General features: G+C 44.3%; 1 protein-coding gene across 12 annotated transcripts in view; it reads left to right on the top strand.

Annotated features, from left to right (window-relative positions):
* The window catches only part of N4BP2 (NEDD4 binding protein 2), a 41,255-nt gene extending 35,072 nt beyond the window's left edge, over positions 1 to 6,183 (top strand). For all 12 annotated transcript variants that reach the window (XM_054202376.1, XM_054202382.1, XM_054202378.1 and 9 more), the window contains 2 exons: positions 733 to 856; positions 1,681 to 6,183. In XM_054202376.1, the coding sequence (XP_054058351.1) occupies positions 733 to 856; positions 1,681 to 1,726 (170 nt within the window). In that variant the 3' untranslated portion in view covers positions 1,727 to 6,183. The remainder of the gene's footprint in view (positions 1 to 732; positions 857 to 1,680) is intronic.
* The last annotated feature ends 11,943 nt before the right edge of the window (positions 6,184 to 18,126 follow it).

The following is an 18,126-nucleotide window of genomic DNA, read 5'->3' as shown; positions in this document are numbered from 1 at the left end:
GAACTGATAATCTTGAACTGGCAAATCTTGTCTTGTTTTGAGAATCCAGTTTAATTTATATTTTTCCTCTTTTTTTTTTTTTTTAAACTCTTAATCAATTTAGGTTGCTGTTACCTCTGGTAGAAGAGCAATTTATTTTGTTATCAGGGCTAGATGCCCTAATAAAGCTCATGTGATGTGTTGATCTGTTGATTCACATGCTCCACCATAGCAGAAGTTAGTCAAAATAAGTCTAATTTAAATGTCAAAAACTGTGTGGATTTATATTTTCCTTCTTCCTTTCTTTATCTAATAAAATTTTATTTCATTAGTCACATTAATTTAAGATAAAATGTGAAGCAATAGAGAGAAGTGTTGCTTAAAAATTAACTAAATCACACCCGCTTCTTTTAATTTTGCAATTTTAATTTACATCACAGGATGTAAATTCCAAGCAAAGATTAAATGGTAGAAACAGTAAAACTGTATGAAATTAGAAGGATTTTGTGATGATCGCAACATGTGTACTGCAAGCAATCCAGATTTAAAAAGCTTGCCTATATTTTTTCAGAATATATTTCTCAGAAGAGGGGAAAAATGCCTACGTTTACGTAAAAGATACATAGCCAGCATGGGAGAGCAAAGTTCTAAATCACTAGTGAGAGTTTTCAGAAGAATGGATGGAAAGGTTATACTGAATGCCAAGTCTCTGCTGAGGGAAGATTTTAACCGTTACAATCCCTGCTGTTACAGAGTACCAGCAGACTGGTGGTAAACCATACCTCTGTGTTATCACGGGAAGAGGAAGCCATAGTCAGGGAGGAGTTGCTCGCATCAGACCAGCAGCTATCAGATACCTCACAAGCCACAACTTCAGGTGAGTTTAGATTTTTGTTACTGATACGTTTTTTTCTTAGCCCACATTTAACTAACTGAAAATTGTAGTTAGTTTTAGAATACTGTTAAACTACTAAACAGATTAAGGCAGGTCTGCTGTTTCAGATTAAAGTAGGTCTGCTGTTTCATAAATCCAGTGCGATTGTGTGACACACAGCCATCTTATACGGAGCATCTATTATGTGTTAGATCCTTTCCTCTGGGATAGATGAAAACACTATGAATTAAACTTATCTAGTATAGTTTAATTACATATTTCCATTCAATGTTGTTAGCTTTACTGTGAAAAGTTGTTAATCCTGCTTTTTATAGGTCTCCAATAACCTGCTTTAGTGCTCAGCATCTTATGCGGGACAGCAATTGAGCAAGTCTGGGCTGGCATCAGTGTGTTTGCTGCTTTTTCTTTACAGGAGCATGTGAAGGTGGGACTCAGAAATAGCAAAGACTTCCCATTTCCTTCTTATTTTCTACAGAAGACAAGGGAGAAAATCTGTTTTGAAAGAAGAGGGAATGAAAGGGGAGCAGGAAAAGAGGAGCAGAATGAATATAACTGGGAATATTGGGCAACTTTTTTTTTAAAACTTTCCTCTTAGTTCCTGCTGTTTCCAGCTCATCACCTCTCCAGACCCTGTAAAATCCTCCTTCACTGTCACATCCAGAGGACGTGATGCTGATTTGCTGACTCTCGCAGGCATGCATACTTGACTGAGAGCCTTATCACTTTCCGTATGTTAGATAAGGGCTGAAGGATATGGCATTGCACGTAGCTTTCATGTTGAAGCTTCATCTTTTCTTGTTTCACAGGTTCACAGAAGTAAAACCAGGCTGCCTGAGAGTCATGCTGAGTTGAAGGGTTGTCAAGAAGAGAAGAGGAATATAGAAACTGAGGTGTTAGATTACAGCTCAAAACTTTTTGAACAACTGCAATAGTATTTTGTAATCTGTTTTAAAGGATGCTATTTTGTTAGAAATGGTTTCAATTTACAGCAAGTGGTTTTGTCAGTATGTTTTCAAGAAAATTTTTTTGTGGAATGGATCCTATTTTGAACCTGCAAAAAGAAGACACAGTATTTGAAGTCACAGAAATGCATATTAAGAATTCTGCTGAGCAGTGTATGCTGTTTTAAAGGGAAGTTAAGGTACAATTTTTAAATATAACTGTCTTCTCAGCATACCCAGTCTGTGTCTTTTGACCCTCACACATTTTAACTGCTGTGGATTCTGTGCTTCTGAAATGTCATACCTTGTACAAAGTTATTTTGTGATTCAGAACTTTGTGCTAAAACCTTCAGAAGAGCACAGGGGAGGTGGGAACACAACAACTACTAATACTTCAAATCCAGTTACAGCTGGGTGCTAAATATTTCCAGGTTTCTTCAAAAGTCTAATGTAGTCTTTTTTAGTGGTGGTTTTGTGATGGGTTGACCGGTTCTGTCGTCCTTATTCTATTCTAAACTTCTTCTGATACTGATGGAGGTTGTATATAAAGGACTGTGCATTAAGACAAGCTGTGTGTTTGGTAATTCTGCAAACTGACTGTGATCTATTAAAGTGAAAAATACGATGCTATAGTTCAATCTCTACTTACACATAGCTAACACTGTAATTTTGCAGGAAATGCCCATACTCTTTTCAACATCCACTGGATTAAAAGTGTTTCTTCCTTTATGACTTTTTGAATGGAGCGAAGTGAGTACTGTTTCACTTTACAGGTGTCTAATAGTGGTGTGTCTTCGTTCTGTCTGTATTAAACTTGGTGATGTCCTTGTAGAAAGTATGATTGTCTGTGAGACATTTTAAATGTATTTTTAACGTCAAAGAGAATGCTAATACTACAGTAGTAATTGCCGAACTGGAAAGTCTGAGAGTACGAAAGTTATTCTGTTGTTGGTGGTGTTGCATCAGCATCTAGAAATACCTGTGGAAAAAACCCAAAACAACAAAAAGCCCCAAACGAACCCCTGCAAATTAAATATAAACATCTATATACATCTATACTTTGGCAAGTATTTCCAGTAAGCAATCAGAATGTATTTTTAATAGAAACATCTTCTAGAATGCATTACTACTTTTGTTTACATCTTTGCCTCTTGAAAGGCATATGAATTTTTGTTGTAGGGCTTTTTCAGAACAGGTATGAGTTCTGTATTAGGAATAATACTAATAGGTTAAGGATTAGTGGGAGGGTGTTTTTCTTTCATTTTAAACCACTTTTTGCTCTAAATTTTACCCAGGAACTACATGCGCATAGAATTTGTGTATGAATCCATATGTGTGTGCAAGTTCTGCCATTTGCGTGCATGGGTAGTAATAAGCAAGGAACTTCCGTGAGAAAAGCTGTGCACAGAAATAGGTTTCACTTGAAAATGTGTCTGTTTAAGTTGCTGACAAACTGAAAGACATGATGTCTCCTGAATATCCATATTTACTGTAATATATACACAGTGAATGCAATGTACGGTAGACTTAAAAGTTTGAGTTTGTCATGCTTCAACAGATACTGTAATCTTTTCATGGTGATTTCAAGTGGAAGAATAGCTTGAACGATATTTAATCAAAGGGACTCTTACTGGAATAATAGGCTGTCATAATAAGTTTTATACTTTTTGTGGGTACTTAGTTCACCTGAATTGCATCCCTTCTCTTTTTCTTTCTCTCTGGGCTGCTCTGGTAACCAGTAGGTGAAACACAGAAGATCTGTGCTCCCCAGACAGCACTAGCACAGCTGTTTCTGCCACCACACAATGTCCTGTGCGGTGAAGCCCATGCTTCATCCTCTGTGACAGTGCCTAAAACGGACTGAGATGTTATTCAGGCACTTGGACTCGAGACAGCAGTTCAGACTATCAGCTGTCCAGGGTTGCAGATGCTAGAATGCTTCAGCAGAGCTAGGATCTTTCTTTTGGACCAAGGAGCTTCCTTCTGCGCCTGAACGGGTTTTCCTTAGTGCTACTGTTTACAACGAATGGAGCACAGCTCTTTAAAGCGTGGTCCCTGTTGTATGGCCTGGGTGTCTGAGTTGCCCAGTGTGTGCTCAGAAGTGTTGCCTGTTGAGCTGCTGGGTGCCCAAGCCCTACAGTGATGTGCTCGTAAACAGGGAAGTGCCAACGCTTCTGGTTGTTCTGGGAAGTGGCCTGATTCACTCAGCATGTTTGCACTGTTCTTGACATGGGCAAAGGCAGCTTAGATTTCAGTTCAAAAGATGAGCAGAAAAAGTTATGGTCTTGCCCCATCTGTTCATCATAATGTAGTTGTTGACAAGTTTACCCTGGAGGTGAGAAACACAGCTCCTGTCTTAGCAAGGGGGTGATGATTGCACTTGACTTTCACTTCCCCAGAAAATACTGACCAGTGCGCTCAGGAGTATTCTTGAATTTGCCACATCCTGAGCCTCTTTCAAAATAGCAACTGTAAGCTAAAAATGCAAGGTCAAGGGGACGAAAGCGATTAAAGAATATAAAATGCATAAAACGGCCTCTGGAAGAGGGCTAAGACTCTTCAGAAAAGAAGCTGTTCCCACTGAGCTTCAACATCCCTTCCACATTATTTTTTCGTCTCTTAGTCCTGTTTGGATAAATGCATAAAAAAAATGTTCAGGGCAAAACCTCAGCTCCAGTCTTTACTAGGAGAGTTTGCTTTCTCCAGTCTGTCAAAGTCAGCGGAGGAGTACATAGCTTAGGAGCCATTTGGAGTACTTCTCTCTCTCCCTCTCTCCATTGTCCCTTTGGGTAGATGTTGAGGTTCACGAAGGTGCTCTGAATACCCTATGTGGTTATAGGTTGATCATTTGGCTAGTATCTGCCATTTGATTACAGGCTGAACTTTGATGGAAAACGATGGTTTAAAATCATAACGTGGGCAGAACTGGTCTTACTGTTACTAAAGTTATTGACAGAGCCTTCAGCAGCTCGGGGTGAGCAGTTGCAGTTGCAACTCAGAAAATATGATGAGCTCAGCCTTTTTCTTCCATAGGAGCTTAAGCGTGTGCTTAGAAGCTGTGCTGAGCTGGGTACAGAATGGAGCAGAAGATCAGTGCACAGAGAGAAAGAAAGTAGACTTTTATTAGTAAGTGTCTCCATGCTTTTAGCTACTTGCCAAACTGTCCAGAAAAAAACACACTGGACTACTTGTATTTCTTTGACTGTTTTTATAATGTATAATGGGATGAATTACATCAAATATAATTGTTTCAAAATAGGTTATATTTCAGAACTTCCATCTTTTCTGATGTCTTTTGCAGTTACATCAGTGAGAATCCTGAGGTATCTTGTAAATTCTGTATCATCTTACACTTTTGATTAAAGTAGCGCTTAGCAGTATTGCCACCAGCACTCTGAAATAATGTGCAACTGTTAAAATACCAATTTTGTGTACCACTTTTTATTCTAGTCTTCAACAGCATGTGGTTGTGATGACTGGTATTCTTTAATATGTGACTTTTGCTTTCTTTTTTACAAAACATTTTAACATTTATCCCAGTTTTTAATTTAGGAAAACTATTTTTAATACAAAACCTGATGCTTGTGCTAGCATTGATGAGTATTCTTACAGTAAAGAAAAAAAAAGGCTCAGGGGTGCAATGAAGAAAGTTGCTCATAAGTAATGTGAGTGTTTAAAAATATATTTCAGTTGACTGTGAAAGTGTTAGGGCAAAAGTGACTTTAAAAAAAAAAAAATATTTCAAGATACCTTTAATATTTTAACGACTTTGGATTTTGCTTTTGTGGTAGAACTTTATTTAAACTTAATGTTTTCATAGGCCTGTTGAAGGACACCTCAGGCAAAGTTTAACTGGTGTTTCTTTGTGGCTGTTGGAAACACATTGTGACTTGGGAATCCCCATTTAAACAATGTCCAGATGCTCTAGTCGTAACCTAGAACATCACTAGAACATCTGGAACGTGACTGTTGTGAATACATGCAGTGTCAGGGAAGATCTTTACATGCTTACCAGAACATGCATTCTAGAAGGTTTAACTTGAGGAGGTGAAATGTAACCAAATTGTTATTTAATCTTGCCACAAAACATGGTGGGTAGACAAGAGAATAATTTTATTTTTGATAATGGCAAAGAAGGATTGTCATAAATGTAATATGAGAAATTATACATAGACTTTATACATAGACTTTATGTTACTGATGCTTATGTCTTCAAGTGCAATTCACATTTCCAGTACAATATTGCCCTCTTCGCAGAGCTGAGAGGATAGAGCGTGAACGCTGTAACAAAGGAGTTCATTGACTTACCACAATTTCCAAGTATCATGTTCTCTTTAAAAAAAAAAAACAACAAAGCAACACACAAAACCCAACCAAAGCCCAATGGTTCATGCTATTTCAGCTAAATAAACTGTGCAGAGGATTAAATGACTATATGTGAATATGCATGTGAAAAGACCTAGTATTGCAGCTACCAGTTGTAAAAGCTCTTAGGACCATACAGTGGAAGATATCAAAGTCTATTTTTAAATTAAAATTAAAAAATGATTTTTTTATTTGTATAAAGTTGTAATTTTGCTGTTAACTATAACTTTCATTTTTTACTGAAATACAGTTTTGTAATTTGCATTTAGAATTTCTAATATGAAAAGGAATTTACAAAATCTAGTTTAATAAAGGATTTTTGCCACAAGTATAGCCTTCTGTCTTTCCTTGGAAGATTGCATTTCAGCTTGTATCAGATTTTGTCAAGTAGTCGTCTTGGAGTTCTGCATGAAAGCCACTTGCCTTGACTTGAGGATACCGTCTGTAGGGAGATGAAGCGACCATCTGCGGGTGTGAAAAGGAACAGATTTGTGGCCTGATTTTAAGTGTTGTGAGTGGGAGCTGAATGCTCACATTACTGAAAATAAGGGTCATGGTTGCAGATTTTTTTTGGCCTGAAGTAGCTGAAGAGATGCTTGTTCAGGCCTGGCTTATTTTGTGGGAGAGTGAGGGCAGTGGTGTATGTCTCAGGGGGAGGGCAGGTATAACCACTGTAAAGGTGAGGGGTTGGGGTAGGGAAGTGTTCTGGATAGACCTCATTTAGCATGACCCCTTAGATCAGGGGCAGTGACAGGTCACATCCCGAGGAAGCACAATCGCTGTATTGTCATGGATTCAGAGCTAGTAAGTCTGGCTTTTCCCAAACCTGGCTTTTCCCAGACAAGCCTGCTCTGTGCAGATATTCCTGTGTTATGTTCCTGTAAGTGTGGAAAGACACCTGAGAGCAAAGTGCTGGCCAGAGCCCAGGCTATTTTATTAGCTCAGGTTGAGGACAACTGGCTTCAATCCGAGTTAACTCCTGCGGAGTTGTTCCTATGACTTCATTGCCTTGTAGCTCAGATAGACTGCTGAAATAAGCCAGGTTTGTGCATTTGCACAGCAAAGCTCTAGCTAATAAGGTTTTGGGAACACATAAAAGCTTGGCAGATGCTGGCTTGGATCCGATACGGCTGCTTCTGAGCCACAGCGACTAGACCACAGAACGGGTGAATGTCTGGTCGGTTGTGTACTCCTTATGTAAAGGACTCTCTGCTCTGGCAGCGTGGCTCAAGGTCAAGCTTGGGGACTCTCAAACTATCATGTTTTAAAGTGGAGGAACTGCTTCTGGACTTGCCTCCTCTCTGGAGGCAGGATGGCGGCTCAACATGGAGACCCAGCTTGACTCCTGCGCTTGTTAAACAGTCCATCCTTCTCTTTCACTTCATGCTTTTCTTTCCTCTGTGTGCTGGGCTGGCTCTGAGCTCTTCTCTGCTTGCAGCTGGAACTTTGCTCTGCGATGGCACTCTGGGCATTTCTGAGAGTCCTTCTCTCAGTTTAAATATGAGAAGTGTAGTATTTCAGTCTGTCCTTGCTTATGGAAATCGTTTGAACTTTTAAGACTGAAAATTGAAGTGTGGTAAAATAAAAATATTGCTTGAGGTGAACAGAAATTTTCAGCCTAGATCCTTGAAGTACGATTAAATGTTGTGTCTGCTGGTGGAATGCATCGGGCAGCTCGACAATAGGTGGTGCCCTTGCTAATGGCATAGAGTGATGGTGGCAGCAGCTTTTACTGTGCCCTTGCCGGAGCTGTTGTTTCTCTGTATGATGTGCTCTAAAGGATGTTATTACACATCACGCGCTGCTCGTTTCTTCCTCAGAGGGAGAATACTGTATTCAGAGTATTGTTTTGGTGACTTTTTTTTTTCTTCTTTACAGATGGGTGGGGTAGAGTTTGTTTTCAAAATATACTTGCTGCTCTGTACTAAAGATGGGGAAGACAGGTTCGTTTTTGCACTCAGATTTGAAGATGATAACGTTGGGGTTTCTCCTTTAGCTATTCTGCATTGGTTTTTGTAGGTTAGTTGCCTGGGTGTGTGGACAAATCAGTCTGTTCAGAGACTGACACAAAGACATTGTGCTATCTCGTAAAGTCTATGCCACCGTGGGTGTTGCCGGTGGTCATCTTGAATCTTCTTAAAATCCCTCATGGGGAAGGACCCTCTTGATGTTGCTTGACTTCTTGCATTAGGAGGCCTGGCTGGGCTAGCAATGGCTTCTCATTAGTTGCCATCGTTAATTCTGTAGGATATGTCAGGAGATGAAGTTTGCTTTTTCCTATAGCCTGAGTGGCTTCTACACGGCATGTAGCTGGGAGGTGTTGTCTTTTGAGGATTAGCTCAGAGAGCCTTTCCCATAAACAGGGCCTGTGTTTGTCCCGAATGACAGTTGGGAGCTTTGGAGGATCCAGGAATCCTTACCATCCCCTGGGCTGGTCTGCTCTGTGTCCCTAAGTGCTGGAGACCCCTTGGGATGCTGAATAGGGTCTGCAGCCTTTCTCTCTCACATCTCAGTGGAAAATACAACAGGCAGATGGTGAGGGAAATGGTGGGGCACGGAGATGCCCTGTAAGCTGGAAGAATCTCGTAGGGAAGGAAGATCTGTGGTGGCCTGTGGATGGGCCACGACTGAGGGGACATGTTGCCGGGTGCAGGCACAAGCCCTGAAGAGCAGTGGGGAAGGGTGGCTACTGGATTCAGATCAGCGCAAAGAGACTGCTGTGATGAAGGAGAAAGGCCTGTTATAGCATGAGGGGCTTTATGCCGGAGGATGGATGGTGGCGTGGAGTAGGGGCATGCCAGTGAATTGACACTAGGAAGGATCTGGAAAAGATGATAGGGCAAGGTCTTGTGTGGCAGGTGGGCAGTGCAGAGGTGTCCGGGACACCCTGGAGCACCGCAGGACCGTTGCAGTAAGGTAATGTCCTGGTTTGAGAGACACAGGATTCATTTCTCTTTCAGTAATTTTGGGTAGGGTCTCTTCTAATGCTTGGGAAGGCTGCATTTTTAGAAGACTCTAGTGTCTGAATTTGTGAAAATATTTACTTTATAGCCAGCAATGGTGTGTGGGTTTCAAGGTCTCAGTGTTTTTGGGCCTTGCCAAGCGCGGGGACAAGGAGGAGCACAGCTTCCAACTGATATAAGTGTCTGAGTATAACCCTTGCATATTTTATATTGGTATTGGGATCAATATTGGTTCTTTAGTGTTATTAATGTTAATTATTTAGTCTTATTCTATTAAATCTGTTTATATTTCAGCCTTCAGGTTTCCTTGTTTTTTCAGATTCCCCTTCCCAGGTTGGGAGGTGTCATCGGGGGATAGAATAATTGTCTAAATGACAATAAATTGTTGTGGGTTCTTCAAACTGTAACAGGTACCATGTGTGGATGGGGCACTACTGCTGGGGCAGCCCATTTCCTCCAGCAGAGCAGTGCTGATGTGTCCGAACCAGCATCTCAAAGCAGACTGTTGCTGGGATGCCCCATTCTTGCTGAATTAAGTGTAGTAGATGGGGCTCCACATCCTGTGAGTGACTTGTTTTGTACTGTGTTCAGGTTTGGGGTTTTCTTTTAGCTTTATTTATGTAGCTTTCAGATTTTAAGAATGCCTCAGATCTCTGTCTTGACTGAGACAAAAACTGTGTTGCAGACTTTGGGGTGGGGTGGGAAGCACTTGCAGTTTTGGTAGCTTTTTGGCAAAAACATGGGGCTTTTGTCATCTGTTCCATGATGGACATTTAGGCAATCCCTGCTACTTCAGGGTTTGAAAAAGGCAGCCATGTATCTATCCCCAGTGCCACCAGAGGTCCCTATGGCCCGAGACCCTTGTGCTGTGTGATCTTTAACTCAAGTTGCGGAAACAGAAAGGACTGAGGGGGAGCACAGGATAAAAGCCACCATCTTGCTTTCCTCCTCCTTGTCCTAAGCTGTTTTGTGTCCTCTGCCATGGCATTGGGTCTAAAACTATATTTGTGCATTCCTTGTGAGTAGGGAACGTTTTTTTCGTATGGCTCGGGAGACATGTTACATGACTTGGGGAATGCTAAAATAATAGTAAAAATATTAAACACTGATGCATTTCCTCTGTATGGTCGGGATGTGATATCTGTGACTTTCTTTGGGCAGTAGGACATTGAAGTGTGGCAGTGCTGCTGTGACGACTGCTCTTTCTACAAGCTTGGTAAGCAACTGCATAGATCATTATTATTTTTGTGTTACCCTGAGAAACAGGACCCTCCTCCTTCTTACACATCCTGCCTGCACCACAAATTTAATCAATTTGGTCTGTAAGTAGAGGAGTGGTAGTCCTGTCAAGCTGGGCTGTGCGAGCTCTGCATCGGCTAACTCACAAGGCATTGCCTTGGATTCCCACCTCTAAGTGAGGGTAAAAGTAGTCTTCCTCACCTCTGTGTCCATCTTGCCTTTCCAGATTATCCCCTTTTACTGTCTTGCAGTGCCATATAGGCAACCCATGGGTGACTGGGAGCTTCAGCTTTTCAGCATTTACCAAGATAGCCATGTTTAGTAGCTATCGTGATGTACTGCAGAGAGAACAGAACGTCCCAGGAGGGGTGGTGCACCCTGGCTGGCAGGGGGGCTTCTCCCAGAGAGGGCTTTGTGAGCAATTCAGGGCACCTTCCTCTGGGGAGACATCTCCATGTTCATGGACTAGAAACTGGCTGGTGAAAAGGGGAGCCTGAGACTGCTGGGTACGACCATCCCCATCTCCTCCTTCAAAACAGGAGGAAGTGGGGAAAAGCACATTCAAAATAAAAACAGCTGCTGCCTTCATCTTCCTGATTTTCCCAAGAGGAACTCCGATGGCTTCTGAGTTTGGCAGGGCAGGAGGCCTAGTTTGTGCTGGCATTTCTTTCCCTGCCAAGGCTGATGAGGAGGCTGCGGAAATAAGGAGACAGGGCAGCGCTGTGGGGCAGGAAGGTGTGTGAGTGGAGTGGGGCCGGGGCAGGAGCAGCCCTGGGCGAGAAGGGGGAGAGGAGCACTTGGTCCCGTCTCGCTCGGCATGGGCGGATGGGCTGGGGAAGCTGTGTGGTCAGCATCTACATTTCTGGTGGTTCCCCCGGGGCCTGGGAGCCGAGCTGCCCTCAGCTGCGGTTTCCTGGGCTGCTGGGGAGGCAGGGAAGGGGGAGTCCCAGGACAGGATGGCCGCCAGGGCCTGGCCTGGGGCCGCCTCACAGCAGGGCTGGTGAGAAAAGCTGCTTCCTCTGGCACTTCCCTGCTGTGACGGAGGTCAGCTCTTCACCCTTCTGGGCAGGGTGAAAGGAGGAACCAGCGTTTCCTCAGCGTTTCTGGCCTCCCTCGTTGTTTTCTCGCCTGGGCAGTGGCACTGGGGATGACCTCAGCTGCTCTGAGCCTTGGGCAAGGCCAGGGGTGAGTGAGGGAAGCTGGCCTGGCCCTGAAGGCCATGGAGTGGCCTCACCTCGGGTGCAATTTCACAGAGAAAACCACTACAGCCGCCTCCACGGCTTCAGCAAAGCTGCTGGGATTAATTTTGCATTGAATCCAGATGGGCGAAGGAAGTGTGAATGTCCCCGGGGAGAGAGAAAATTGCAAAAGTCAGACAATTTACAGGAACAGATGTGGGCTTGCACACTATGCATGTGGAAGTGTTTGCGGGCAGGAGAGGGCTGCCCCTCAGACCCTGGGGCTGCCAAGCAGACCCTGCCCACCCCGCCGGCCCCTGCCAGGGCTCTCCTCTGCCTGCCCTGCCACCCTGGCCACCATCTGTCCCCCTGCCACAGGCAGGCTGCCTGCTCAGCTGCTCTTGCCCTCTCCCTGCCAGCTGTGTGGCCACTCTGTGCCCCTCCAGGCTGCAAATATCTCCTAAGAGCTACACCAGAAAAACAACAGTGGGCAAACTGCATGGATGGCCACACTCAAAGAGTTGCAGTCAATGGCTCAATGTCCAAGTGGCGAGCATGACGAGTGGCGTTCCTCAGGGGTCGGTACTGGGACCAGTGCTGTTTAACATCTTTGTTGGTGACATGGACAGTGGGATTGAGTGCACCCTCAGCAAATTTGCTGATGACACCAAACTGTGTGGAGCGGTCAGCGCACTGGAGGGAAGGGATGCCATCCAGAGGGACCTGGGCAGGCTTGAGAGGTGGGCCCATGCGAACCTCATGAAGTTCAACAAGACCAACTACAAGGTCCTGCACCTGGGTCAGGGCAATCCCAAGCACAAATACAGGCTGAGTGGAGAATGGATTGAGAGCAGCCCTGAGGAGAAGGACTTGGGGTTGTTGGATAATGAGAAGCTCAACATGAGCCAACAATGTGTGCTCACAGCCCAGAAATCCAACTGCATCATGGGCTGCATCAAAAGAAGCGTGGCCAGCAGGGCGAGGGAGGGGATTCTGCCCCTCTACTCTGCTCTGGTGAGACCCCACCTGGAGTACTGCATCCAGCTCTGGGGATGACAACATAAGAACAAGGGCATGGACCTGTTGAAGCAAGTCCAGACGAGGGCCACAAAGGTGATCAGAGGGCTGGAGCACCTCTCCCATGAAGACAGGCTGAGAGAGTTGGGGTTGTTCAGCCTGGAGAAGAGAAGGCTCCAGGGAGACCTTATGGCAGCCTTCTGGTACATAGAGGGGGCCTACAGGAAAGATGGGGAGGGACTCTTTATCAGGGAGTGTAGTGATAGGATGAGGGGTAATAGTCTTAAACTGAAGGAGGGTAGATTTAGATTAGATATTAGGAAGAAATTCTTTACTGTGAGGGTAGTGAGACACTGGAACAGGTTGCCCAGAGAAGTTGTGGATGCCCCATCCCTGGAAGTGTTCAAGGCCAGGCTGGATGGCCAAAATCAACCTGGTCTAGTGGGAGGTGTCCTTGCCCATGGCAGGGGAGTTGGAACTAGATGATCTTTAAGGTCCCTTTCAACTCCAAGCATTCTACGAAACGCAGAAGAAATCTTGCTCCCTCAATAGGGTAGATGGGTATTTTGGGAATTAGTAACTGATTTTGGGGGAAGAAGATTGCATTTATTCACAGTAGCGTGACTTCTTTTATGCTAGACTGTCTAAGAATGAAACGGAGGAATTAAGTAACCCTCAGAGCAGTTCCTAAGCACGTTTCCCTTTCATGAAAGGGGAAGTAGGTTTTCATGTTGCCCTGGAGGAAAGCACTTCCCATATATTGTCCTGACAGCCCATTCTGCACTGGCGTCATGGGAGGAATTGTGCTAGGAAGTTAGCACACTGGTTTCTGCTCATCAGATACCAAGAAAAAAGAAGTGTGTAAATGTTAGTTTTGTCACACAACCCAATCTCAAGAGGAATATCCCAGAGAAATGGCTAGTCAGTAATCTGTACCCAGCAGGAAAACATATAAAAGTAGCAAAGGGTAGTTAAGTAGTTAAGACTGCAGAAGGTTGTCTCAGAAAGTGGGGAAATCTCTCCCTTCTTGTCTGCACAAGTGTATGGGTTTAATGTATGGAACAGAGCTATATCAGTCTTGAAAAGAGGCTGGATAAATGTAGATGCCCACATACAAATGTTAGCACCAAAACCAAATGTAGTCATCATTTGCACAATTCAGGGTCCTCTGTTTTGGGCCTGAGAGGTCTGTGCTGCTCAGATGTGCCCAGGTCTGAGTCACTCAATGCCTTGCACCCATCTCAGTGCTGTTTGCACCCAGAAAGTGGGTGGCTTGGGGCCAAATCCCCCGGAGCACGGGTAGCTGGAGGGATGCTCTGTGGCCACCTGAAGCACAGGGCAAGCCTGTCACTGACGGCAGCTCCATTTCTGCGTTACAGAGAACACAGATCTGCTTTTGCAGGGCAGATGGAGGTGCTCGTTGGCCATCTCTACCTGCTAGGTATGCCAGTGGTGCCCAGGCTGTGGCTGCTCCACGCTGCCCCTCTGCCTCCTGATGGGCCTCCTTTCATGGTCCTGCCAGGTGCAGGATGGCAACCAGCAGGAAAGGTGGCTGGAGGTGGTACCTCGCTGGCATGGAGCCCCTGCTCACAACAGTGGGGACCTGCAGCTGCGGTGCCGGCTCCCCGCTAGCCGCACACCACCTCTCCCTCTGCACCAGGGCTGTGTCGGCTCCTTTGTCATTGCTCAAGGAAGAGGCAAGGCCTTGGGAAGGGGCTCAAGAGCTGAGTTGAGGGTTGAACTTTGAAACTTGCTCTGTAACTCAGGAAGGAGGGTCCACTCAGGAAGGAGGGGGTGGCATTGCAGGTATACTCCTGCATTTAGACTTCTCTGTCAGGAATGGTCCAGCCCCAGTGTGCTGGAGGGCTTTGACTCACCCTCTGAAGAACTCTAGTCCTCCTCACATGATGTGTGAGGAACTCACCTCATGCTGGGTTTTGGATTCTGTTTTATCACCATGTGCTTCACTACAGTACCAAAACTGAGGGGTGTCTAACCACTGTGTTAGCTTGCTGAGGAACCACAGCCTAAATTCATCAAGGCACAGGAATGAATAGTGTGCAAGTTCTAGCAAAATCCATGTAGGAACTGCTTGTGAAACTGCATTTTCATTTCCTCTTTCAGATTTATTTCTCTGACAGTGAGTAATGCTTCAGAAGTTGCTGTGCCTGGTCTGCTTTAGAGACTTTAGCGATGCTCTCCGCTGTGCTGCGAGGAAATCTCCCTTTCTCTGAGGTATCTATCCCTGGGAAGGGAGTGCTTTCACCCCCAGGCTGATATGGGTCTGGGCAACCTACCTGATTTCCCCCGTACTGCCCCAGGAACCCAAGGGAAAGCAAATAGCCACATCCCAGTTTTCCCAACACACAGCTGGCATTTTGACCACATACATTTCTCCTCCCTTCCTTTGAAAATGTTAACAACAACAAAACCAAATTAGGCTCTTTTTTAACCAAATAAGCACGCTTCTTGTGTGTTGTTTATACCTCTGGTGCAGTGCCTAGACATAAGCAACAATTAGCTTTATTTTGTATAATATAATGATCATCTAGGACAGAAGAAGGGCTTGAAAGGCTAAATACAATGTGTATCAAGAGTGTCAGGATTTACTTCCCGAGCATTGCAATACCATACTATTGGAGGCAGACCAAAGCCAGAGCTGAGCAAATCTGAGAAGAAAAAGGCAATCAGGTAGTGGGGACAGGGATAGCTTCTTTCCTTGATCTCAACCCCCTTCCTAACATCAATTTTCTCCAAGTGAGACAGAAATCAGTGGATTAAGAGACAAATGCGACCTTTCCTTGTAAACTGGCCCATGTCTTTACATGACAAAACCCTGGATAATATTATTTTACATAATTGGTCATAAACCCTTAGTTACTTGAGGTTTAAGACTTTAATTTTTACTGTCAACTTACTTTTCAATGCAAAGATAATTTGCAACCCTCCACTGCACCCCCATAAATATTTTCCACAACAAAGTGTTTGTTTCTGAAAGTCCCAGATAATGACTCATACAGAGTTTAAAAAAAAAGGAGAAGCAACGTATTTTAGAATGTATTAACAATATTCTCTCACAGCCAGATGTTCCCCTTCATTGCACACCATGAAGAGGTGAAAAAGAGCAGAAAAACTGTAGTAAGAAAGAAAAAGAAAAAAAAAAGCAAGGATCAAGATAAACTTGTCAGGCTGCAGTGTTACATCTAACTTTGGAATTGCCTGCATGTTGTGCAGGGAGTGTGGAGCTGAGGGTCTCTTCCAGGTCACTTAGGAAGTGAAGTCATGGAGCAAGTGCATGAAGCATGTGCATCCCTAAGAAAGGTCTCAAATTTTTATCCACAAAACCCCAAAAGAATGGAAGAAACAAAAATAAATCTGACATTCAACTATTTTTAGCAAATTATTGGGTCAAGATGCTCCAGGAAGCACAGTGGAGGGAAACGGGTGGACATCAAGATACGTTAGAACACATTTCTTATTCTACAGTCTTGGTTTTTCGCTGAGCTCACTTGATTCAAAAGTTGTTTATGAAGTATTTTACAGATGGATGCACTCTTTATCCAAAATGCAAACTGCTTAGCCAGATGGCCTCACATCTGGATTAGTCTACAGCGCAAAACAGAAAAGAATAGGTGCATTTTTAAGCAGTTGCTATCTGTAGCGGACCTAAAATGGGTGATGATCACTGAAGACATTTATATCAATATAAATTGCGAATGGTATTTATTTCTCTACTTCTGACAAGCCACAGCGTTCTGGTGGAAACATTTCAGGATGTTTGGGTGTCTGATTTTCTTTATCACGATCGCAATGGAAACTTATTGCCTGATTGCATGCACTGGTATTGGGAAACCCAAACCCGGTTAAAAACAGAATAGATGTTTAATGTGAAAACTAAGTAACACAAGTTCTCACGTAAACTGGTAATGCACTGAAGCCCCTTATCAAAAATCTTGTCTCAAACTAAAAGGAAGATTGAAGCTTTTAAGAAGACAGTATTCCAAAAATGCCTTCTGTGAGCCACCCTTCCTTGCCTTCATCCCTGTTGATAATTAACTAAATTAATTTAATGTCATAAGGAAAAGAAACAAATTGATTCTCCAGCCTAACTGTGCAGCACTGTTCCGCAAGCTTTGAATCGGCACGTTTACAGCATGTTTACACAGGTTATATTCTTGCAGCAACTACTTATATTTTTGGCACAAACTGCCTTTCATCTACATATAAATTATCATTTTGTTTCCTTTTTGCTTTATCTTGTAATTTATTTGGTCGGTTTGTAATCATTCTTGGAAGCGGTATGACTTTATCTTGGAATGCATTGTACTGTCATAATGTTAATGTGGACAATTTCGTTATCTGTCTTCAGAGAGATCCCATCCTGCAAGGAACACAAAATGCATGGCTTTAGATCTGGATCAAGCAGCCTGTTCCTATGGCTTCATGGATAGAGATGGTCTGAAAAGGCTTCACTGAACACAAAACGTTTTCTGAAAAGGACTTTGGTTCTATTTCTCTGTCTCTGGGGCCAGTTTCAAGGCTGCTGGGAAACCCACTGCTCATGCCTCCAACGGAGGTGTAGCCAGCCCACTGTGCTGGTCATCGAGCTCCTCGTGTTCAGCTCTGGGGCAGCTCCCCATCCGTGCCAGGGGTCTTGGGCTGCTTTGGGATTATGGGACAGGAATGTCCTCCTTGCTGTCTGATTGCCAAAGCGGACAACCTCTTGTACTCACAGCTCCTGAAGCATAGACCATAGACCTGGCACTTGAAATCATCAGAGATGGAGACTCCACCACCTCTCTGGGCAGCCTGTTCCAGTGCTCTGTCACCCACAAAGTAAAGAAATTCCTCCTTATGTTTAGATGGAACTCCCTCTGTTCAAGTTTGTGCCCTTTACCTCTTGTCCTGTCCCTGGGCACCACTGAAAAGAGCCTGGCCCCATCCTCCTGACACCCACCCTTTAAGCATTTATAAGCATTGATAAGATCCCCCCTCAGTCTTCTCTTCTCACACTAAAAAGACCCAAATCCCTCAGCCTTTCCTCTTAAGAGAAATGTTCCAGTCCCCTAATCATCTTGGTAGCCCTTTGCTGTACCCTCTCCAGCAGTTCCCTGTCCTTCTTGAACCATGGAGCCCAGAACTGAACACAGTACTCCAGACGCGGCCTCACCAGGGCGGAGTAGAGAGGGAGGATGACCTCCCTCGACCTGCTGGCCACACTCTTCTTGATGCACCCCAGGATGTTTTGGTCACAACAACCCCAAGCAACGCTACATGCTTGGGGAAGAGTGGCTGGAAAGCTGCCCGTCAGAAAAGGACCTGGGGGTGCTGGTGGACGGCCAGCTTAACATGAGCCAGCAGTGTGCCCAGGTGGCCAAGAAGGCCAACAGCATTCTGGCTTGCATCAGGAATAGCGTGGCCAGCAGGAGTAGGGAAGTGATCGTGCCTCTGTACTCGGCACTGGTGAGGCCTCACCTCGAGTGCTGTGTTCAGTTCTGGGCCCCTCTGTACAAGAGGGACATTGAAGTGCTGGAGCGTGTCCAGAGGAG

Source organism: Rissa tridactyla, chromosome 5 (assembly GCF_028500815.1).
Source record: "Rissa tridactyla isolate bRisTri1 chromosome 5, bRisTri1.patW.cur.20221130, whole genome shotgun sequence".
NCBI classification, from domain to species: Eukaryota; Metazoa; Chordata; class Aves; order Charadriiformes; family Laridae; genus Rissa; species Rissa tridactyla.
The sequence above is the reverse complement of the archived record's forward strand: the minus strand, read 5'-3'. Positions and strand labels throughout refer to the sequence as shown.